Here is a 25,698-nt window from a genome sequence, read left to right as displayed (position 1 = left end):
ACAGCTGCCCTAGGCAACTAACCTTGTGCTGCAAGCTGGATTGTTGCAAGATCTCAGTTTTCAGTCTCACAACAAATCCACCTTGAAAGACTCCAGCTAATACATCCGTCTCCGAACAACCAGTGAGTTGGACCAATGACATGTCAGCAGGACATGTAGGACATAGCTACGCTGGAGGTCTCACTAGTCAATTCCGCAATTGCCTCGGTTTTAGCTAAAATAGTGACAATTTCTCATTTAAAAAGGAGCAAAGAGAAGCACTTTGTGCATTTGTAGATGGGAAAGATGTCTGGACTTTTCTTCTGACAGGATTAGGAAAATGTTTGATTTATCAGCTTACGAAACGTCACGATTCGCTAATACAATTGGCTGAATGCGTATTATGGAAGGCGGGCAAGACCTCCAATCAGCTCGAAGTATTCCTTTTCACAGACACACTGAACGGCAGCCATTCCTGATTGATAGCATAGAACTCAACTCAGTCCTACACATATCAATCTGGCTACTGCCAGGTTACCGGAAAACTGCCCATATAAGAAAAAAAGATTGTGGTTACTCGGTTTGCAAAAGTTTTCATCCCCTTGAACTTCTTCACAGTTTTTATGCTATATCCTTAAACTTTAATTGGGATTTTGTGAAGACCTTTTTTTATTGCAATTTTACTCTGATGGTCCTCATAAAATCTAATTTTATGAAGTGTTGCCTCGCTATCCAGAGCAAAAAGTAGTTTATTCAAGTATACTAAAAGTGCACTAATTTCATACTTAAAATCAGGCAGTGTACTTAGAGTTTACTTATTCTAAACTATATTTCATATACTTAACATTAGTACAGTCAAGTGTACTTGAGTATACTATTGTTTACTTTATTGTTTACTAAAGTATACTTTAGTAAACTTAAAAATGACCCATTTAGTTCGAAGAAGTATTACTTTAGTAATACTTCAATTACACTAAAAGTACATTGTTCTGTATACTTTATAAACTTATACTAATAGAATTTACTTTAAATATACTACGTTTTTTTTTAAGGGTATGATTTCCCCATATAATCAGTTGCCCCTGACTGCCTTCCATAGTCACCAAATAGAGTCTATTTGTGTTTTATTTCAGTTTAAATCCAACTGTACTGTAAAGGCCTTAGATGTTTAATATAGAACATTAGTGGACAAACAGTAAAATGAAAACCGGACAGTTAGACGAAGCAAGAGAAGATAATCCCAGCTCATAATGAACAGTATGCATGCTGAGCACTAAGGTAGATGTAGCTTGTTTTACCAGGAAGTAGATGAGACAGAAGAAGTGAGGCATTAAAACATGGGGTGATGTATGCTGTGTCTCTTGCTACTCACACTTTCACTTTGGAATGGGTTTAAAAAGTTGCCTGCCATCTCGCCATCATCCCGCGGAGTGCCGGGAGGATTGTTCATGCCCGCCATATTGTTAGGCGAATTCTGCAACCCACGAGGAAGAAACAAAAAACAAAAACAGCAACCAATGATTAATGATATCAGTGGGGAACAGAAACCAGGAGCTGCGTAGCAAGTGAAAAAGTCTTACCTTTGGCAACCCATCCATGTCACCGGAGCCTGTGATTGGATATGGAGGAAATAAGAACATTTAAAGGATACGTCACATCCACAAGGTCAATAAGATCGATATTAAAAAATAAGCGCTGTTTAAAACACTTCTTCAATCTACCATAAGAGGGCAACATACTACATCTAAAAGCGTCTGAGCAGAGAAAGAACCATGCTTCATCAGGAATGGATTCAGGAGGTATCTGATGCGCCTCACCTAGTGACCCGTTCATATGATGCTGCTCCATAGCTCCCATTCCACCCATGGGTCCATCTGGACCTGGTCCCATTGGGAACTAAAGAAAAACATTCTTGTTTTTTTCACACGCCTAAGTAACTGGTATACAAGAGAAGTCACATATTAATGAAAATGCAGAGCCTCACATTCGGTCTGTTTCCACCTGGGCCAATAGGGTTCATCATCGTATAGATGTTTTCGCTTGAATTTGTGGAATCTGTAAGAAGAAAGCAGGTGATTATATGATTGCAGTATATATTAATGCTGCTTTGCTCTAAGATATTTCTGTATTAAGCCAACATACAGCTCTCTGTACAATCTATGCCTTAAGAAGCCACCTGATACACATGGAACGCATGTCTGGGAAATTTATTCTCAGCCCATCTTATGTAAAAACCTCACATTTGTTAGAAAACACTAGAAAGCATCATAATGTAAATCTCTTTGATGTCTCACAATGGGGGACTTCACTCTCTGCATTTAACCCATCCCCTTGGGGAGCAGTGGGCTGCCATTGTGTGGCGCCCGGGGAGCAGTGTGGGGTTAAAGGTCTTGCTCAGGGACCCAGAGTGGAGGCTGTGGGGATCAAACCGGGTACTTGCAACCATCTCAGAGCACAAGTGCACTGCTCTCATCATAAGGACCAAGGAATACAGCAGAAAGATTTAAAGTGATGTTTAGGAGAATTTTAAAGAAGGGAAACAGAACTGTAGCTCGTTCTTCCTGTTTTGAGGAAATAACATCAGGATAAAACTATCCTCAGTGCATGCTGTGCCACTCGGTGTGTATGCTAAAAAAATTCAAAGGGATAAGGTGACCTTGTTCTGACATTGCAGATAGAATATAGCCGAAAAGAACAGGAAAATTACACACAAAACTGCAAAAAGGACAAAAAAATTTTATATGGTAGAGTAATCCTGGGCATGAGTGGCACATTGTCATGACTGTAGGAGGGGGGGGGGGGGGCACATATGAGGTATGCCTCACTGAGGGAGGTTTCTGCGGCGGCAGAGGAAATATGTTTTCCCTCCTGGTGTCGTTGTATATAATAATGAATGCAGGACATAAAGAGAAGCTTTCCACAGGGCAACAGAACAGCTACAGGGTATCAGTGTTTTTTCGAAGCCAGTCCTCCCCAGAAACACTTCTTTTGATGGGCTAAAGATGGGATTTGCTTCTTTAAACACTATAAACTAATATAAAACAGCAAAAAATGCAGGAAATACAGTTTTTAAAGAAAGTGCAAAATCAAGAAAATTCTACAACACATCGTACAGTTAAGTTTTTAGTCACAAAATGTTTTTTTTTTTTTCTTATAAAAAATTTTAACCTGAGGCAGCGTCGGAAAACAAGTTGAGATGGATCATGTTTGGATAAAATAGCTACTCACCTCCAGGACTGGGCATGATAGGAGTTCCTGGTGGTCCACCTCCCCCAGGAGGGCCCTAAAGTGATTAGAGGAAGAATGAGTCCTGAGTGCTCGTCAGGCTCCGCAATGTAACAGGTAAATTATGGCCTGTGGTCGCACATCAGCCCTCAATGGGACACTCACCACATAGTTTCCTGGAGATGAGGATGAATAAGCTATCTGTGGAGGAAACAGACACGAGGAGAGAGAAAAGATTGATGCTCAATTCTTGTATAGAGAACAAGTCATGGGAGAAAGAAAAGTGACTCACTGAATTATTGTTGGGGTTGGACCATGGACCTCTTCCACCAGGACCCCTGAGAATACCATAGAGGTAAAATTATAGAATAGGATTAATATTGTAATGAAGAAACTAGATTTACACTGTTGAATGGTTTGATGTTCAGCAATAGGTAAAAAAAGGTATAAACAGTTTAATTAATTGCAGATAATAACAGAATGTAAAGAATAACATGCATCAGATCGAATCATTTTTGATCCAAGAAGAAGAAATGTCTCTTTTCCTCTGGAGATAAATGTTTTCTATAGAGTCATACAGGATGACTCAGAAAATGTTAATTTTGCTGTACTGGAACCACTGGGACCCATTCAGTTTGAAATAATGTTTGTTTTAACAGCTCACATTTTTACAGCGATCTGATCAGTAACAGTGAAAATGTTTTGGGGGAAACTTTAACTAAGAATCAACTTTTTACAATATTTTAAACAACTAAAGATGTATAAAACAAATATCAAGATTCTAGGTCCAAGGTTATTTTCGACTACTCCTACAATCTATGATTTAAACTCAGATCTTACATTTATTTTACTGAATATGATTGATTTTACTTTAATTTAAATCCTGAATGGTCCCTAATCTTTACTAAGAAAAAAGAAATGCAGTATATTGTAATACGGAACAATTGTTAGGTCAAGTTGTTAGGTCAAATGACGATATTAATATATGCTCTCCTTAAACCAATGCAAAAGAATAGCTTCACATGATGCTCGACATTCCTCATTTTAGGGATGAACCTGCTTCTTGTAAGATATGTCATAAAGTACAACTTTATTCTCATAATATTAGGACTTCACTCTCATAATTTTACGACTTTATTGTCATAATCTTATGACTTTATTCTCGCTGAGACGTTGTTCTTGTATTTTTTTTTTACGACTTTATCCTGGAATAAAATAAAAATAAAAAAATCTGTAGCCTGGCCCTAATACTCTGTAGTTAAAATCCCCATCCAAAGGCGCAGGGGATTTTTTTCTGAGATTGTTAGCCTGTTTGTTGGGAAAACCTTAATATAGTATCTTTTTAAGTTGTAATATAGTGGAAGTTTGTTTGGGGTTATAGCCCTGTGAATAAAAAAAAAAGACTTAAAATAATAATTGATAGAAAGCTAGGTTGTTATTTGTTCTGCTAACATGTTTCCTCCGACAACAAGAAATGTTAACGGTTTGGAGCGGCCCAGCCAAGAGTCCCTACTGCAACCTGTTAAAGAATCAGTTAAGGAGCAAACAATTAGGGTAATGGCGAGGAGGACTTTCAACCTAAGAGACTTAGAGATTAATCAAGCAAGATGAAGCACAAAATGGAACCATGGAATAGTTTGTAACTAAATAAAGGATTGTAATTACGGTACAGCCTATAGAGATATTTTAGTGGTTAATTGAAAAGGTTATAAAGAGTTTTTGCCTCAAAATATAAAATAATATAAACACATAAACAACAATAACTCTAAAAAAAGAATTTGTAGAAATAAAAACAATAAAAATAAATAATAATGTTCCTTTTCAAAATGTTATATAGTCTAATTTCCAACCAGAAGCAAACTTGCTGGTTGAATGAAAACAATTAAAATCTAAATCTGTCTGGGAAATAAATAATTTTGAACCTAACTCTGAAAAGGCAGATTACTGTTGAGATGAATCAAGTTTTTATTTAATGCTGATATACAATTACATAGAAAATTAAACAGCAAATCAACAATTTGACAAGATATTCATGAAACTGTGGAATAAAGGAAAACAATAACAAGTGTTTTCTTTCGCCTACTAACATGTTCATCCCTGGCATCCCCGGCCCCATGGAGTTGGGAGGAGGCCTCATCCCTCCGCCGTAGTTCTGCATAAACAAACCACAGTCAGTACAGAGTCTAATACCAGCTTTAATTTAAAGTTTCTGAATCCTGATGAAGGTCAGTGAGGATCATGTCTCCTCTTAACGAGGGGCTAATAATGTCCTGTGTGTGTTTCAGCGTCTCTGTATTTGCATGAGGGTTATCATTGCTGCCCAGTGGGGAGATTTGGCTGCCAATACATATTTATACTTGGGTATGCATATGTGTCTGTGTGTGTTAGTGTGAGGCAACAGATCTGCTCCACCAAAGGAAGAGTTTTGTTCAGCAGACGATTACACTTGTCGAGCAGATGCCACACCAGCTGCTGCCGTGCTCGCTGCCAAAGCCAGAGAACCAGGGTGGCACAGAGAGGGGCTGAAGGGCACAGTGTGAGTGTCTTTGTCTGAGATACTGTTTTAAAACGTTAGATGGCAGGATGCAGAGTTAAGTGCCCGTCTGATAAGGCGAATTCAAAAGGAACCTGTTCTTTGAGCATCTGGAAGTATTACAATACGACACATTTAGTGAAATCAAAGTCCTAACAGGCACGAATAATCTTTGGCTTTGGTTTTGGCTCATGCATCTGAATTAACCAGCTTCATCAATCATGTTTAACTGGTGTTTGCAGAGTGTGACCTCTGGTCAGAGCCGAGTGAGTCACCGGAGCGCTTCTGATATTTAAAGGCAAACTTATAAGGCTGGTCAAGCCAAATGTACCCTTAAAATGATCATTGTTTTTATGGAAGCACTCAGTAAACAGCACAAAAATGATACAGCGGAGCAGCTGGACTGAGAACGGGCTTTATTGGAGCTTATTTTCCAATGTTGTTACTTGTTTGGCAACCCCTGTGTTGGTCCTAAACCACAATAATGTCCATTCTGCGTGTTTTCAATTACCTGTGGGCCCATGCCTCCCATTCCTCGCGGGGGGTTCATTCTCATTGGACCTCCCATGTTTGGATGTCCTGTTGTGTTACACAGAGGAAGATAGAATTGGGGCAGATATTTAGATGATGAAGATGCTGCCCTAAATATAAAAAGCGCATACTACTTCTATTGCGTGAGTGGAATAGACATATAAAAGCCTTGAAGTAATTATCTGCTTGCATTGTTTCAGCTGAGAAAATCAGAAAATCCAATCTTTAAATGAAATGTTTGTATTAAATGGAAATAAAAATGCCAGATTTCTTTTTTTTCCCCATAAAAATATCACTGCAGTTCGATTTGGTGGCATCCTCAAAAAATCCTGTTCAACATTATTTTAAATGATCTGAGGCTTCCTCAGGAGGAGCACCATAAACTGCAGGGGGCGCTGTAACAGCATTCCTTGAGTCAGTACCTTGAGGTCTAGTGGGGTCCAGACTGTTTGGAAGGAGGGGCTGGGAACCCGGGATGCTCCCAGGGGGCTGGTTTGGCATTCGGAGGGAGGGTCTAGGCCCACCTGGGTACCGTGGAGACATGAATGGCTAAAAGATGGACAGGGGGGCAAAAAAAAAAGACGTTTTTATTTTAGAAAAATCCACAAATAAACACATTTATGTTTCATGATGGAAATGTTTTCAATTTCCTTAGAGATGTTTAGCCAACATTGAGTCTGGGATATAAAATTCAACACCAGAAGATGAGGATTATTGACAGAAGCTCCACCTTAAATTCAATATTAATGTGATTTTTGACTATTAGACTGGAAAAATGTATGTACTTTAGCTTATCTCAAAATGAAATATCACACTTTCTTTATTTTGTAATAGTTCTAGAAGATATAATCAGTAAAGCTGAAGATACGTGACAGAAATCACAGCTTATAATGGAAAAACCATACAAACAATAACATGTCTGAGCGTGCTGTGGTCATTATCAGCTCCATCCTTAAAATTCAGCCACAGATTACTACTTAATGATGTCACAACCAAGACCAGCTGCAGTTCATTCTCATTCCAGTCTTGCTATTTAAAGATGGACTCATACCTCTTTGGCTTCTTACCTAAGACTAAATGTTTGGCTTTTTTTAACAAATCTCCTGGCGAGATATTTTTTAATTAAAAACACCCTTAAAATGAATAATTATTTTAAATTGGCCTCATTGCTACAATTGTACTTTTCCCCAGCAAATCTGCTGAATTTTTGTATTTAATATGGATAAAAATTGGTGCTCATTATATCTGAATGGGTGTCTTTAGGGTTTGGAAACATTGAGAAGCCTGTCCCTGTAAGCTAATGGAAGTTGTTTTCTGTAGTGGTCAGCAGGGAGAGCTATTGGGCTGGATAATTATGAGCTGTAGCCCGTCGCTGCATCTCGGAAAGTAAGATCTAAGGTGGTGAAAGCCATCAGTATAGAGGCAGACAGATCAGACAGAGCAAACAACCACATAAAGGCAGGTAGGTGCAACAGAAAACAAGATGATGCACAGCTAAAAAAAAAAAATGATTTTAGAAATACAGGCAAAGATAACACTCATTAATTTTAAAAGTGTAGCAAAAGGTACTGAAAGGTTGATAACTATCTCCTGTTAACCAGAGAGAAGAGCTGAGGTGATTCTGGATGTTTAGTCTGAGGGACTTTATAAGCAAACCTGGACGTTTTAGCAGATCGGGACAAGAACAGGCTGGCTGGGACATGCATAGAGAGCAAGCGCTACTGAACTAGTGAATAATGTAAAACATTGCAGACAGACGGTTGGCAGTATCACCTATGAGTACACTGCTGCCATTACAAATACCCAAATCCAGGGCAGCCATCTTTAAGTGTCAAATGAGAAGAAGTCGTTGTAAACATCATCAGAGATGGGGAAACATGCAGATTTGAATTTGGGCTGGAAGACAGATGTGTTAACAATCATAACATGCAGATAAGGGGGAACTCTTTTCCTTTGTCAGTCTGTGCGTTTGGGGCAAGCAGAGGCCAGCTTATGTAATTACCCTCATTTTGCTGGAGGCGAAGGACTGACTTACTACTGTTTTCTTACTCTTTCCTCCACCACTTCCCGTTTCCAACCTTCTCCCTCCCACATTGTGGCGGGTTTGCACACAGAGAGCCGCACAGTGTCAGGCCTTGCTGCAATATTAATGCTCTATTGATGGACTATGGGATGCAGAGTGCTGGGCTGAGGGAGAGACGAGGCCCTTCAGATGCACCTCCGCTCCCTACAGCCGGGCCAACACAGCTGAATTATTCATCCAGTAAACCATCCTGGATGCTGACTGTCCCTGGCTGATCACACACCGAGGGGACCCAGGAGCTACTGTACATCAGTGTTATGATACGAGAGAGAATGAGTGTGTTTGCAGACACAAATGGGAGGAAAGTGAAAGGAAGTTGTCTTACCTGTCCATGGGGTCCCATCATAGGATTGCTGGGGTTGTGTGGTGGGGGCTGTGTGTGAGGGGAAGGCTGAGATCCTGGAGGACCCTGGAGAAGATGACAAATGCACCATTAATTAAACTGTTGGTAGTTTTCAAGCTTATGGAGGCATCGTCATGCAAAAGCATTGGTGTGACTAAAACCTTTTCATGTTTGTAACATTACAAGCATGGATGCTAATACACTTTTGGTAGACGAACCATTCACTAGACATAACTGTACAAGTGTTGATCATTAAATTCAAGCTTCCCAGAATCCACAGTCTACAAAACCACGTTTACTGGGATTAGACCTGCAAACATTTTCCTCTTAGAATTTGACTCGGCCAATCATGCAAAACATGCATGCATTTTGAATAACTCATTCATCTTCCCATCAACTCTGCACAGAAGAATATACAAAACAGCTGAATAAATGCTAAAAACTCTACAAACTGACTCTATTTACAAGAAAGTAGTTGCACTTTTTTGGGGGGGTCATAGTAAAGTGGGATCAACACAAATGCAGGAAACACAGCAACTTTTTGCAAACCTTTATTTGAATTTTTTTTTCTTATTATTTCTATATAGATGTATAAATATATACATCTATATTTCATAAATATTCTCATAAATCTCACTAAATACATTAAAGTTAGTGGTTGTAAATCAAACAAATGTGAAACTGATCAAGAGCTCTGAATATTTAAGCAAGGCACTATTAATGTTAGATAGTTTTGAAAAAAATATGGATTTTTTTTCTGAGGGAGAAGAGCATTGAAATGCATGGCTAGAAACAAGTTAGATATTTCTGTGAAATTCTATACAGTGGAAGTGAGCTGAGACTTCCCTTTATTGCTATTTAGAGGCTTTTGAAATGCAATAAAGCTACATGTTTGCAGGGCCACAGCCATTCAACACTAGAGATGTCATTTACACAAAGATACCAACAGAAATGAAATCTGCAAACAACAAAGGCTAGTTTTTTTGTTTTTTTTTTCAGGTTATGTCAGCTGGAAAACAAGCCAATTGCAATGAAACAAAACTGTCCAAAAACTTATAGAATAGTAATATGAACCGATTTTAAGTTCCTTACCAGTCCCCTATAAAAACTTAAAGAACTTAAAGACATGGCAATTCTGGTTTGGCTCACATACGTGAAGCCTCTGTCACACCTTGACGATTTAGACCAGCTTATGCCTGATGTACAAAAAATCTGGCAAAAACTCTGGCATACCTTGGATAGGTTATGGGTACCTTTTGTATAAGTTATGAGCATGCTGAAGTACGCTCACTGCAAAAAATCTAAATCTAGATATGTTATTTTTATCTTAAAATAAGTGCATTTGTTCTTGGATTGAGGAGGTAAAAGAGAAATTTTGCCCATGGAACAAGACAATTTACACTTAAAATAAGAAAACACAATTGCATTTTCTTATTTCAAGTGCATTTTATCCAATTATCTTATTTTAAGTGTAAAATTACTCATTCCATTGTCAAACCATCTCATTTACCTACTCAAATTAAGGGTGAATACACTTAATTTAAGAAATTTTTACTTATTTCTATATCGTTTTTGCAGTGCTGAAACACGCTTGTACACGTCGACATACGACAAATACGTTGAGAAATTTCCCAACATATGCCAGCGTATGCCATACGTCCGGCATATGTTACAGGTAAGTTATCTGATCATTGACATAACTTTAAGTGTAAGGTAGTCAGAATGGAGTTGCAATCAGAAGGTAGAGCATTTCTAACATACTCCAACTTTAAAGGTACTTAAATCAAAACCTCCCTGTTCTGCAGTGTTTAAATAGATACAAAAAAAATTAAAAAAGCATTATTAGGACAGTCAAAAAGCTCAAGAATCAACCCCAGATCCCAACGAGTTAAATTAAAAGGACAGATAGACATTTGAACCCTAAGCAAAGGTTACAATCAGAAACCAAACACCATTGTGATAGTAGTCCTTCCAAAAAAGTAAAAAAAAAAAAACAATTCACTGGACTTGGTTTTCAAGTTTGAAAATGTTTCGCTTCTCATCCAGGAAGGTTTTTCAATTCAAAATTGTAAAAATGATCAATTCAAAAGTAATTTTTTCTTAAAATGAGTGCATTTGTTCTTGAATTGAGGAGGTAAAAAAGACATTTGCCAATGGAACAAGACAATTTACACTTAAAATAAGAAAACACAATTGCATTGTCTTATTTCAAGTGCATATTATCTAATTATCTTATATTAAGGGTGAAAGCACTCATTCCATTAGCAAACTATCTCATTTACCTACTCAAATTAAGAATAAATACACTTAATTAAGACATTTTTACTTATTTTTAAATTGTTTTTCCAGTGTCCTGCATGGGGGCGGGGGTTGAGATGATAGCGGGAAAGAATCAACCCTATCGCTGTGTTGTAAGTTTTTGAGAGCTGAAACCCGAGTCCACCCCCTCTGTTTAAAGGAATAGTACACACAAAACATGATAAGCCTTCATTTTCTACTCACCCCCATGCTGAACAACACTCTGGAGTACATTTTTGATATCTCAAATGCATCTGGAGATCTGGGAGGCTTCTTGCTGTCTGCTGACATTCACATAATGGAGGTCTATGGCGCCCGAGACAGAAAGGTCCATAAAAGTCCACAAAAACGTGTCAATATTCCTCCATACTGCTAGTCCAATGTATTCCAAGTGTCCTGAGTGGGTAGCATCCAGAATTTACTCGAAACGAAGTCATTTAGAATGTTTTTAGAGCATAAACAGTAGTGTATAGTATTTCCTGAAAGCGCGCGCCAGCGCGTTCAGGACGCTACGGAAGCCGGCAGACCAAACCAGATGAAAGTGCGCATTCAGCGTCTGCTCTGCTGATAATGCAAGCGTAGAAGAAGAAATGTGCTGTTTACCTGTGCAAAGAAAGAAACAACGAAAGAAAAATGTCTGAGGACTTCAGTGTTGAGGAAGAGCAGGAGTTCTTTGCCGAGCTGAATGCGCTGGTTTGGTCTGCCGGCTTCCGTAGGCTCGTGAACGCGCATGTGCGCGCTTTCAGGAAATCCTATACACTACTGTTTAGGCTCTAAAAACATTCTAAATGACTTCGTTTCGAGTAAATTCTGGATGCTACCCAATCAGGACAATTGGAATACATTGGACGAGCAGTATGGAGGAATATTGACACGTTTTTGTGGACTTTTATGGACCTTTCTGTCTCGGGCACAATAGACCTCCATTATTTGAATGTCAGCAGACAGCAAGAAGCCTCCCAGATCTCCAGATGTATTTGAGATATCAAAAAAGTACTCCAGAGTGTTGTTCAGCATGGGGGTGAGTAGAAAATGAAGGCTAATCATGTTTTGGGTGTACTATTCCTTTAAGGTTGCTTTTCCTCTCTTAACATAAATGGCTTCCTTTACACCCCTTTCAAACCACCTGTCTTCTTTGTACAAAATGTGAACATTCTGGTCCTCAAATGAATGTGATTTGAGAATGCAATGTAAGACCAACTAAATTCAAGCAAATAAAAAAAAAAAAAGAAAGAAAGAAACTGATGAAGCAGACAAGCAAACACATCTAACAAAAACCCTAAGGATTATAAACTAAACCCTTAAAAGTCGCTAGACCTCTATGCCATAAAAGACCAAGTAATTGTATTAATACATTTCTAGTATATTGATGTAATATATAAAGCAACTGGAGACAAATGAAGAGTTAAAATAAAGATAACAAAACAATTTCAGCCCCCATCATCACTGCATGTCCTGTTCAGATATGTAGCTTGTAATTACCAGACAACCATCACATCTAACCTATTAGCTCAACAGAGATTGTGCATAATAAAATTCGTCACTGATATTTGCAAAGGACCCCAGTGATTGTGAATCTATGGGAATCATTAATAGGTGGTGTGAGGTCAGATCAATTCACGAGGAATCAAGTCTTTACTTACAGTAATGTGGCTGCATAATATAACAGAGTGTTATTTCTGACAATTTCACTTTGAGACACATTTGATCCAAACAGGCCTGTATGATTATAAATAATTATGCAAAATTGCACTGGCAACACAATCTCCCACCCCAAAAATAAGCTTCCTCTTTGTATTTAGAAACTGACTGGACCTTTTTATAGCTAACAAATAGTTAACAAAAAAAAAAAAACAAGCAAAGGAGATGCATGGATCAGTGTGAACCTTCTCCTCTGCTTTAAGGTAACATAAGCAGTGGATGTTTGTGCACTAGTGTAACAGCAAAAAGTAAAGTTTTCTCAGTAAAGGAACATCAGGATCTTTTTCTCCTCAGTGCCTAGTATGCTTTATACAGCAAGTTTATCAAAAGGCAGAATGAAATATTAGATGACTCCAGTACAACATTTTCTTGCACTCCTACTGTAGTCAATATTTAAAACGTTGAGTTAATTTGTGGCAAGATATTTCCATATTGGTTAGGCTTTAAATGCTGGCTCGTTGGATGGATGGATGGATGGATGGATGGATAAATGGATGGATAAATTGATGGATGTATAGATAAACAGAGGGATGGATGGATGGATGGATAAATTGATGGATGTATAGATAAACAGAGGGATGGATGGATGGATGGATGGATGGATAAATTGATGGATGTATAGATAAACAGAGGGATGGATGGATGGATGGATAAATGAATAGATGGATGGATAAATGGATGGATTGATGGATAGATGGAGGGATGGATAAATTGATGGATGTATAGATAAATGGAGGGATGGATGGATAAATAAAGGGATGGATGGATAAATGGAGGGATGGATGGATGGATTGCAAACTATTACTTTTTGGCAAATTTTCAAAGCCGCTGAATCCATCTTCCAAACAAAAACAATAGGTACACTTGCCGATCTATTTTTGGAATTAACTATCTGTAATTTTATGTAATAAATTTCATAACAAATTTAAATCTTTTTTTCTCCATTTAGAATGAGAGCATCACAGATATAGCTGCATAACTCTGGGTGGCTGTAGTCACCCTCCTCTTGCCGCCTCCCTCCCAAAGGCCCCCTGTGCGCATGGCTGGGGTAACAGAGAGCTGGAGACCTGTGGGTGAAGCTACAGTGGGAAAATATCACCGCTTCACTGACTGACAGCATCAAACAAGCAACACCTCACCTTGCTAGTCCTAAAGCGCCACCTGTGTTAAGATCGGATACTCGGCGGCTGAGAGACGTGCTTCCAATCCTTGGAAAAACACTTTTCATTATGCATTAATTCTGTTTATCTCCTCGCTGTGAGAAGGCTTATCTGAGAGGCAGTCAAGTCGTCACTAAAGCCACTTCTTAACAAGTCCCACAATGTGCAGCTTGTCAATTATTTATTCTACGCTCTGGAAATGTTTACTTAGTTGTACATATGACGTGTTCTGGATGTGTTGGCACAGTTCTGACATTTGTATCAGAGCCAGTGTGTCTTCTGCTGCTCTCTGTGATCATGTGTGTGTGTTCTGGGTGGTTAACACCAGCTGTACTGGCTCGCTCTGTCTCTCAGCAGGTTCACAGTGAGGCTAATGCAGCGCTGGCTCCCACTGACCTCAGAGGTTATTGTTGTTGCCAAGCATGCCTCTGTGTGTGTGTGTGTGTGTCTAACAAGGCGCCCCCACGGGGGTCCGTAGACTGCACTGACCCAGCTGCAGCCGTCTGGTTGTCCTCTGCGAATAGCAGCTCATGCACAGCTGAGTTTTAGTCACTTAGTCGGGCGTTGCAGCGGCTTTACTCATCCCTGACAGTAAACATAAGCAAAGGACACCTCACTCCAATGCTGGAAATAAAATTGGCCTAATCCTAATTTATCTGGATTTATCTTCAAGTCTTTCCTTAAATTACAAACCAAAAAATACTTCATCCCTTACAGAGCAGTTTTTTTTAAAAACGTAAGTCTTCAATCTAGATAAAATCAAATTTAAAAAACAAGTGCGATGGCGAACGCTCCTCTGATGACATCACATGGGACATGAGGTAGCTAAGCTGAAGTTTTTGTACATACATTTATGTTTTTCCTGTTTTTTTTTTATTTTTCCTAATTAACATCTTATTTTATCAAGTTGCCGTTCATGTGGTGTATTTTTTGGATGGTATAAGTCTTTGGCTGAGTGAATTTCAACATAATTTGGTGACACTAAAACGCGTTAAGAAGAGGAATACAGTGAATACAGCAGTCAGAAAGACAGACGCTGTTCCATTAAGCTCAAGTTGATACAAGAAGATAACATTCTTCTCTTATTTTATCGCCAATAGATATGCACGGAAATTACAAATAAGATATTGACGAGATCTCTTGAAGTGTAGAAATAAATCATTCTTTATTTCAGACACTGTTAGCTCCAAAAACAAGGAACGAAAACAACAACTACAGTTTAAAGTATTCGTCACTGTGATTATTAGCTTCAACATCATGACTATATCCATTGAAAAAAGGTGGACTGCCTACTAACTGAAATACTTCAAAACGTATAATTTCACCAGTCACCTATCCTCCTTAATCTTTACAAATCCAGGCTGATTAACTTAATTCTCGTGCCACCTGTGATGTTATCGACCCAAATGCACAGTTTGCAACTTTCTTTTCTTTGTGTGCTTCTAGAACATGTTTTGAATAAAAGCAAAAAAAAAAACCCAACCAATTTTCCAATTCTTTTGAATGATTTCTCATCATTTCTCTGGCCCACTAACTTTAATTTTACACTTTTTTTCTTAGAAGGACAAATCCGAACATGCAAGGATCTGATTTCCTGTTCTGTAATATTCTATATTAGAGCACAGCTCCGTTGCCTGACCCCCCCTCCCCCACCTTTTCCTGCTATTACATCTGAATGGCCCAACATATGGCCTTTACAGCTGCACTTTTCCCTCCACAGGTCCCCACAGAGACGCGCAAAGAGAATATTTCAGCCATCACAGAGGTGTATGCGGGACCCCTTTTAAAACTAGGTGTTCCCGTGCGTGCTCGTGTGTGTGTGCATATACGCATGCCAGTCTTGGTGTGATGTTATTTGTGTGTTTGAGTAACAGAGGGGTTGGGGAGGGGGCAGGGGGAGCGTTAAATGAAGCAATTAATAAAATCATTTTCTACCCGGCTAAGGAGATAACAGCTTGGCACGGCACCACAAACCCATCAACACACGCCACCCTCGCCTCCCCACCACTCATTTCGGCTTAAGGAAGACCCACACCGCTGCCCCTGATGGACCACTAACAGAGGGGGAGGGGGGTAGGGGGCTGGAAGAACATGAGTTTCTCTCTCTTTCTTTTTCAGGCAACGAACACTAGAGGGCAGTGTGCAGCCATCCTCAAACTATTGCTCTCTCACACACAAAAACTCACACACATATATGCAGACAGAGAACACAAAGCAGCCTGCATCACTGAACACAACAAACAAAGCCAGGAGGAACAGCACCGCACACACTAACACCCCCCCCCATACACACCAACACACACACACACACACAGAATGCACTCTCATTGTCATTCCTTGCTTGCATTCCAGAGAGAGCAGCAGTGGTAGCTTTAGGTCTCCTGCTTGCTCATGGTATATACCTCAGACAGGAATACACCATCCCACCGGTGTAAGAGGAGGGAGCATTATCCCCAAGGAGAGACATGCAATGGTGACAGACATTTAAACATGTAAGCCTACATCCAAATCATTTATATAAGCACAACTCTACAGAGGTGTTAAGCAGCATTCACACTGAAGTTGTTTATCTTATAGATTCAGCTGAAATAACCAAAAAATACACGCTTATTCTGCTTTATTAATTTATTTTTATTTTTTTAACTACTTGACACAACAAGCGGTTTATATGCAGATGGGTCTTTGGACTCTTGAAGGTTGTGTTTGCTTTCATTATCAAATCAATCTGGCAATGGTGGCGTATAAAAACTGCATTCGGCCAGTGCAAACAGGTTTGGTGGTAATAAAAATAAGACCCCATGCACACGGCCGTGCATTGTTTGCATTTGTAAGTTTCCATTTATCTCCAAGTGCGTGATATAGAAGTAAAATGATTCATGCCGTGCTTTTTTCACCCTTTGCAAAGAATTAACTCTTAAGATTAGTTTACACAGACAAAAAATTAAATAAATGTATAAATATAAAAAACTCTGTTTAAGTTACAGCTGCTGCATAAACTGGATGACATTTCCAAAATGTTAAGGTAATTGTAAGTTAAACAATTTGTTATTTAAGCTATTTGTATCATGGTGTAGCAATCTGGTTTCTGCCAGCTTATTATCTATTATATTACTTTGATATTTCTGTGGCTGTAATGCTTACCAAATGAACATATTAAGTCTTAATCCAATTCAAATCTAATAAGACACCAGATCATCTAAAAAAACATTTACCGCCTTGAATTAGAAATAATATTAATGCCCTTATTTCAAACACAGCATTTTTAATGATGGCTAGAAAGTAACAGAGTCTCTGCATGTTTCCCCCTTGTTCCTATTTTCACAGTGCCCTTCCAGGAGAGCCTGCTTGCACCTGCAGACAACTACTGTCACAAACTCCATTCTGTATTCAGGAGCCGAGATTTCTTCCAAATGTGCATTAACCGGTAACATTAAGGAAGTTTAAGCATCCTATAATTAGCTCTTTTAATTTAATTTGACACATTTTAACCCAATCACAATTTTAACTAAGAACACTGGGTAAATATTGTTTCTTTTCAACAACTCTGAAAAGTAACTATAACTGAGATGAGAGTAAATTCAGTAGTATTGTGATAATGATCAAACATTTTCATATTTTTTTTTAAATCAGATGTTTTTCTAAAAGTTGATGGCTGGATTTATACTTTGGTCTTCTACTTTGCCAAACGATGCCAGTTTATTTTAGAGTACCAAAACAGTGACAGTGACTCAGGGATGCATTACATTTGGCACATAGAGTTTGTAACACTGCTATAGAAATAGTGTTCTGTTTGGGAGACGTTCTTTCTGCACTGCAGAAGATTTAAAGTTTGCGCAAACAGAACTGGTTATAACTCTGTATGTGAAAATGATAATTGTTGCTCTTGATCATAATAAGAAAGTGGCTCAAATTGGTGGCCATCCGACCGCAATTACTAAATAAATCAGTTTTCTGACAATTAGAAGATCCTAATAGACTACTGTATGTAGTGAATTAATTCTATTCAATTAAGTTAATGTATATACAGTAGCACCAATTCACAACACATGCCATCTCAAGGCACTTTACAGAAACAATTCAACCACATAATAATCAGATTGGTTCAAAGTTTTTTAAGGAAAACCAGGTGATTGCATCGACTCGTTGACTCTACAGTACTCCCACAAACCAAGTGTGCATACAGCGACAGTGGAGAGGAAAAACTCCCTCCTGGGCTCCCCCCATGGCCACCTGTGCGTTTTACAGTCCATTTTAAGACTATTTTATCTTTTTTTAAGTCTACCTCCGAGCTTCTCCATTCCTAGGCTTCTATGTGGAGCCTCAGGTCAGCTGACCTGCTGATTCTGGAGGTACCGAGGTCCAGACGGAGGCTGAAAGAGGAGTTTTTTCAGTTGCTGCTCTAAAATAGTGAAATTAGTTCCCCCTCCTCTTTAGACCATCCTCCTCACTGTTTATTTTCGTCTTAAATCCAAAATTTTTATTCTTTGGCTTTCAACACAGTATGAAAATCTGTCTGTTTTAGTACTTTGTTTAAATTCTTTTTTTGTGGGGGGTTGGTATTTGTTTTTATTTAATTTATTTATTTTACTTGCTTTAGTCTTTGAAACTATTTCGTTGTTTTTATATCATTCTATCTCATTAGTATGTGCAGCACTTTGTGGCAGCTATGGTTGTTTAAAGGCCTCTATAAATAAAGCTGAGTCAGTGTTGACCTTCTGACAATGCCAACAAGGAGGTTGAAGTAATACAACGTTCTGTCTGCAATTGTCAGACAACTGTTTAATACAAATAAAAACTAAATTAGGTTTGACAAAGTGCACTTTGAGCAACTCTTTTTTCATTCAGTTTACTTTCTTAATGTTAACATGAGCTTTACAAAAAGATCTGAATCATAAATAGCCCTCCTACCAAATATATATGCAGCAGTTGATGTTTTCTAAATAGGCTTCTTTTTTCCACATTTAGCACCATATTTTTAAATCTACAATAAAACAGAACAGGAAGTGAGGCAGCATTCACGGCACCCATGAATGCCCAAATGAAAATAAGCAATAACAGTGTTATTGGTTCTTCAAACTCAAACAAATATTTTTTTTAAATGAATCCTGTTAAGCCCAAAGTTATTCATACACCTGTTGCCAAACTGATTACCCAACTTGGAATCAGTAGGAGACAGAGGCTAGTGATTGTTACTGGGCCCTTAAAGGTATACTATGCAACCGGTGTTGATTTTCCAGTGAGGCTCCCCCCAGAGGGCGAAAGTAAAAGTGCACTGTCGTAAATATACTCAGCTGTTCTCCTGGTTTCTCCGTCAAGCCAGGCGCGGTTGTTTTGAGCTTAGCAGACAGGCGAACGCAACGAATCACCATGTCTACTCCGGTAAGTGACTATTTTGTTCCAATTTTCGAGTTTGAAAACTGCTCCGACATGGGCTTTCGCTCTTTTCTCGCTGGTTCCTCCATGATAACTGCACAAATATCGCCACTGCGCTAGCAACGAGCATGCCTTTCACTGGGGGCGTGTAGCAGTTCTCGCCGTAAAGCAAGACCGACTCTCGCGATGCATGAGACTTCTGAGCCTGTGGGTGCGGGCTGAGGGCTCCTGCAATTGCAAGTACGGTATTTCCCCTACAGACCACCAGGGCGGTCGAGAAAACCTTTGTTCGACCCGAAATGACTCATTTAATCATCCAAAACGTTATGGAACACATTAATTAACTGAAAAATGTTGCATAGTATGCATTTAAGCAATAAAAAACAATAAAGAAAACATCTGAAGGACCAGAAATAATTGTATTTCTAGGATATCCCCATTCAGAGAATCATTAGCTATGTTTTTTGTTCCTGTCTTTTCAAGGATAAGCAAAGATGATAGACTAAAGCAGGCCTCTCTTCTCTTGGATTTTGTTTCAGGCAGTAGTCACGAGACATGCCAGCAACACTTTTGGATCCTTGAGCATTTGTCCTTTTTAAAACTTTCTCCCCAAGCCCTTTCAGTTAAGGTAGAAAAAATTTATTTAATTTCAGTCTCAGAGAGCCGGTTGAACCTTTAGTCAAGAAATGAAAGCATTTAACCACTTATATTTTACCTTACTGAAACTTCAAGTTCAGGAGATATCCTACTGTAATTAAAGTTTCCAGCAAGGATGCAACCTTGTCTTTAACTAAATACTGAGATTGAATCAAAACATTTAATGACACTCTTTATATGTCAGACACACCCCTGAAAGATCTTGCTGTCCTAAACTGATGTTTAATACTAGGGGTCCTTCTTCTTTTTCTTTTTCTTCAAGATTAAATCAAAGTTAATCCAATGTTGGGCTTTTTATAGCAGTTTATAACATTTCCAGGGTAATGTTTAAGTACTTGTATTTAAATATCTTTAGTTATGCAGAAAGAAAACTCTTCCTTATCAGGTTCTTACAAGCTTCATAGAAAATATTGTTTTGATAAGTTATTATGATATTGCACACAGAAACTGTGGCATCAGTTCAAGCAAAGAGTTTTACAACTTTAATTGGATTATAAATTTCCACGCAAAAGCTCTCCTAATTTCTTTAACTTTTTCTACCAAGAAACACAACTTTCCTTACATATACTTAGAGTGATCATGAGCAATAATTCTTCAGACTTAATTTTCATTTATTTTATTTTTTTTATTTTAGCAGCTCTTTAGCATATTTTTGTGCATGACAGCACAGGTGCTTAAAATACGCAAAATGGGACTCACATATCTGACCTAAGCATCTACAACAAAAACCACATGTTAACATAAACTGCATTAAGAAGAACCAAAATGCCGTGCCCTCACAGAGACACTTTGTTTATTAGTGTCTTAAACTACAGAGGTTTACGCAAATACCCACAATCTGAGTTAATGAAATAAGAGATAAATCAGGACTTTTACACAGCAGTCCATATCTAGAAAGCACAGAATAAGTTTTGTGTTTTTGATGCAGCAGGAATAGACTTTTATACAACTGTGTAGGGTATACATGTCGGCTTTATATAATAGCCTGTACATATTTTTTCTATTATTTGCCCTGTGTCCCTTTCCTTAAGCTGAGTCGTTTTAGCTTCAGCCCTACATACCTGACATAAGCTGTAATAACTGCTTATTCTTTGATATCCAATAACAGGCTGCAGTGTATTGAAGTTTGCTTTCTGAAAATGTATTTAGTACATTTCAATTCCAAAGATGAGTTCAAACTTGTTCAAGAGTCAGCGAACAGCAGAGAACCACTTATTGTCGCTCGACATGTGCAGAGATCTGCAGAGTTGTGGGAATTGGGATGAACATTGGCCATTGCTGTGACGTTGTCAAGTTAAAAAGAATTGAAGAAAATGAAATGCTGGATTTTGTATTTTTCCAAGTTACATTTCCAGATCAATAAGAAATAATTTACCAAGGTTTATGCAATAAATACCCAAGTTTCTTGCTGCTGGATGGATGGATGGATGGATGATGGATGGATTGATAGATGAATGGATGGATGGATGGATGGATGGATGATGGATGGATTGATAGATGAATGGATGGATGGATGAATGGATGGATGGATGGATGATGGATGGATTGATGGATGGATGATGGATGGATGGATTGATAGATGAATGGATGGATGGATGGGCGGATGAATGGATGGATGATGGATGGATGGATGAATGGATGGATGGATGGATGGATGGATGGATGATGGATGGATTGATAGATGAATGGATGGATGGATGAATGGATGGATGGATGGATGATGGATGGATGGATTGATGGATGGATGATGGATGGATGGATTGATAGATGAATGGATGGATGGATGGGTGGATGAATGGATGGATGATGGATGGATGAATGGATGGATGGATGGATGAATGGATGGATGGGTGGATGAATGGATGGATGATGGATTGATGGATGGATGGATGATGGATGGATGGCGGAGAATGGATGGATGGATGGATGATGGATGAATGGATTGATGGATGGATGGATGAATGCATGGGTGGATGAATGGATTGATTGGTGGATGGATGAATGGATGGATGAATGGATGGGTGGATGGATGGATGGATGATGGGTGGGTGGATGAATGGATGGATGGGTGGATGAATGGATGGATGGGTGGATAAATGGATCGATTGATGGATGGATGGATGGATGGATGGATGGATGAATAGATGGATGGGTGGATGAATGGATGGATGGATGAATGGATGGATGAATGGATGGGTGGATGGATGGGTGGATAAATGGATGGATGGATGGGTGAATGGATGGGTGGATGGATGGATGGATGATGGATGGGTGGGTGGATGAATGGATGGGTGGATGAATGGATGGATTGATGGATGGATGGATGAATGGATTGATGGATGGATGGATGAATGGATAGATGGGTGGATGGATGAATGGATGGGTGGATGGATGGATGAATGGATGGGTGGATGGATGGATGATGGATGGATGGGTGGGTGGATGAAGAAAATGAAATGCTGGATTTTGTATTTTTCCAAGTTACATTTCCAGATCAATAAGAAATAATTTACCAATGTTTATGCAATAAATACCCAAGTTTCTTGCTGCTGGATGGATGGATGGATGGATGATGGATGGATTGATAGATGAATGGATGGATGGATGAATGGATGAATGGATGATGGATGGATGGATTGATGGATGGATGGATTGATAGATGAATGGATGGATGGATGGGTGGATGAATGGATGGATGATGGATGGATGAATGGATGGATGGATGGATGAATGGATGGGTGGATGAATGGATGGATGATGGATTGATGGATGGATGGATGATGGATGGATGGCGGAGAATGGATGGATGGATGGATGATGGATGAATGGATTGATGGATGGATGGATGAATGCATGGGTGGATGAATGGATGGATTGATGGATGAATAGATGGATGGATGGATGGGTGGATGAATGGATTGATGGGTGGATGGATGAATGGATGGGTGGATGAATGGATGGGTGGATGGATGGATGGATGATGGGTGGGTGGATGAATGGATGGGTGGATGAATGGATGGAGGGGTGGATAGATGGATCGATTGATGGATGGATGGATGGATGAATAGATGGATGGGTGGATGAATGGATGGATGAATGGATGGATGAATGGATGGGTGGATGGATGGGTGGATAAATGGATGGATGGATGGGTGAATGGATGGGTGGATGGATGGATGGATGATGGATGGGTGGGTGGATGAATGGATGGATGGGTGGATGAATGGATGGATTGATGGATGGATGGATGAATGGATTGATGGATGAATGGATTGATGGATGGATGGATGAATGGATAGATGGGTGGATGGATGGATGGGTGGATGAATGGATAGATGGGTGGATGGATGAATGGATGGGTGGATGGATGGATGAATGGATGGATGGATGGATGGATGAATGGATGGATGGATGGATGGGTGGATGGATGGATGGGTGGATGAATGGATGGATGGGTGGATAAATGGATGGATTGATGGATGAATGGATTGATGGATGGGTGGGTGGATGGATGGATGGGTGGATGAATGGATAGATGGGTGGATGGATGGGTGGATGGATGGATGGTTGGATGAATGGATGGATGGATGGGTGGATGAATGGATGGATAAATGGATGGATGATGGATGGATGGATTGATGATGGAGCATTTAAACACCAGGATCAGAGTCAAACCAGAAATGGCAAATATTTTCTGTACTTATGAAGATGTAGAAAGTCTTTTAAAGCTGAGTTGTTAAGCTTTGCTTTGGATGTTTTCTTTTATGCATACTATTAGCCTTGCATGCCTTTAGATCAGAACCACCTCTGTAGGCAGATGGCCGCTCACACTGAGCCTGGTTCTGCTGGAGGTTTCTTCCTGTTAAAAGGGAGTTTTTCCTCTCCACTGTTGCTACAAGCATGCTTAGTGTGGGGGATTGTATTTGAGTCAATGAGTCTATGCAATCAACTGGTTTTCCTTAGATAGAAAACTTTGTATCGATTTGACTGTATGATCTGGTTGAACTGTAAAGTGCCTTGAGATGACATGTGTTGTGAATTTGGCACTATATAAATAAACTGAATTGAAAATTGAAATTAATGGAGGCTGTCAAATCAACAGCATTCAGTGAAGTTAAACATGGGACATGTTTATATGACACACAACATGAGCCATAAACTAATATTCAAGGTTTTTTAGTTGAGCATACAGTACTTCTTTTAACCAACTCTATTTCTTCTTCTGTGTTCCTTATTTTCCCCCAGGATCAAGACTGCTAACAGAAATTAAGTCTATGTTAATTTTCACACCAGTTCAACCAATATCTGCAGAATGCAAACAAATCCTCCTGTATGTGAGCAGCGCACCCGCAGATGTCACTGACTTTACACAAATCACTGATGGCCATCTGAGAGAAAAATATATAGACAAGAAGGAATGTAAGGAGTGTGAAAATGTCATGGAGAAGGATGGCAGACATGCAGAAAGAGAGAGGCGGGGGAGAGGGAGAAGAAAACTGACCCCGAGTTCAGCTGAGAAATGACTAAAGCAGCAGAAAAATTCAGTTTACGGCATATAATCCATTCACAATTCTACATCGACAGTCGAGCGGCTGTGTCTGCAGAGTGGCTGAGGAGGAGCGATAGAAGTGTAAGGAAAACCTGCACAATATGTGGGAGGGAAGAATCTGCTTCCCCTTCATTTAAATGAATGGCTGTATTGCCGAAAACTCAGTAGGCAGCACTTTCAGATTAGTCCGCAGCCATTAGTTCAAAGGGAACAACTGTCAGAGCACAGAGCAAGGTCTGATGCTCAACTGAAAAAATGTAGTGTGCCTCTGAAGACACAGGTATACTCCATGCTTTATGGGTGTTTCTGAGCAACATTTCATTTTAACTAGTTTAGTTTCTATTTCCTTACCTTAGATTACGATAACAAAGGTAAGCAGTGAGAAACATAGGCAAGAGAATGTGCACCTAAATCTCTCCATTCATCCTCTCATTCCTTCTCGCTTCATACCCATCTGCAAACTCTCCCTTACCCGTCTGTCTGTCCGTCTGCCATACACGCAGCGTCTATTTATGGAAAGCAATGTCACTCACGCAACACCATCAGATAGCTTTTTCCCCAGCCTGCTCACAGCTCATACATCATTAACATTCCCACAGGCACATACACACACTGGGCTGCACAATGCCCGATGTGCTACCAATCCAGATCTACAAAATAAGAAAAAGACAAGAACTCTTAAATCGGCACATTTATTACTTTGCTTCTGGTAAAGACTAAGTAGTGGGGAATCTGTGCAACATCAAAGTGCAAAAATGCTTAAAAAGAATGAAACAAATATCAAGACTAAGAAGTCCACTGGTTACTAGCATCAGTAAGTTTTAAGTTTTAATGCAGCCTGGTTGGTGACCGGTAAGGTGAAAAAAACACACACAAAAAAAACAATCCTTGTCTGACCAGTGAATGCACCATAAATGGTACTCCCAGTTCTTAGTTTCAACAATCCACTTCCAAGGGAACACTGTAACTGAAGAAAGAAGATGCATAGCTAGATTAAGCAGAAACCTTAAAATAAAAAAATAAAAAATACAATTTCTTCTGAAATTTTGTGTTCAGAAGGGAAGCCCAGAGATTTCTGCAAACGTTCTAGTCCATGTCAAGACAAACACGGTATATTTTTATAAACCGCTTAGAAAACAGTTTCATCCATACAAGTGTACACAACAATGAAGGTGCTGTAGTACATTCCTGGGACATTTGGTGGCGCTGTGACACTGCCAGGGAATCAAAGCCAAGCAGCTCATTAAAAGATTGGGCATACGCAGA

At 39.2% G+C, this 25,698-nt stretch overlaps 1 protein-coding gene across 2 annotated transcripts in view; it reads right to left on the bottom strand.

Annotated features, from left to right (window-relative positions):
* ssbp4 (single stranded DNA binding protein 4) overlaps window positions 1–25,698 on the bottom strand; it is a 134,012-nt gene that overhangs the window by 3,673 nt on the left and 104,641 nt on the right. For both annotated transcript variants that reach the window (XM_038279047.1, XM_038279046.1), the window contains exons 6-16: window positions 8,677–8,760; window positions 6,691–6,817; window positions 6,249–6,316; window positions 5,292–5,356; window positions 3,497–3,542; window positions 3,370–3,405; window positions 3,208–3,262; window positions 1,964–2,034; window positions 1,797–1,875; window positions 1,560–1,588; window positions 1,352–1,453 (exon numbers count right to left, since the gene is read on the bottom strand). In XM_038279047.1, coding sequence (XP_038134975.1) covers window positions 1,352–1,453; window positions 1,560–1,588; window positions 1,797–1,875; window positions 1,964–2,034; window positions 3,208–3,262; window positions 3,370–3,405; window positions 3,497–3,542; window positions 5,292–5,356; window positions 6,249–6,316; window positions 6,691–6,817; window positions 8,677–8,760 — 762 coding nt within the window. The remainder of the gene's footprint in view (window positions 1–1,351; window positions 1,454–1,559; window positions 1,589–1,796; window positions 1,876–1,963; window positions 2,035–3,207; window positions 3,263–3,369; window positions 3,406–3,496; window positions 3,543–5,291; window positions 5,357–6,248; window positions 6,317–6,690; window positions 6,818–8,676; window positions 8,761–25,698) is intronic.

This window comes from Cyprinodon tularosa, unplaced genomic scaffold, assembly GCF_016077235.1.
Source record: "Cyprinodon tularosa strain WSP-4 unplaced genomic scaffold, ASM1607723v1 ctg147, whole genome shotgun sequence".
Classification (NCBI taxonomy): domain Eukaryota; kingdom Metazoa; phylum Chordata; class Actinopteri; order Cyprinodontiformes; family Cyprinodontidae; genus Cyprinodon; species Cyprinodon tularosa.
Note: the sequence above shows the minus strand (reverse complement) of the source record. Positions and strands in the feature narration are given on the sequence as shown.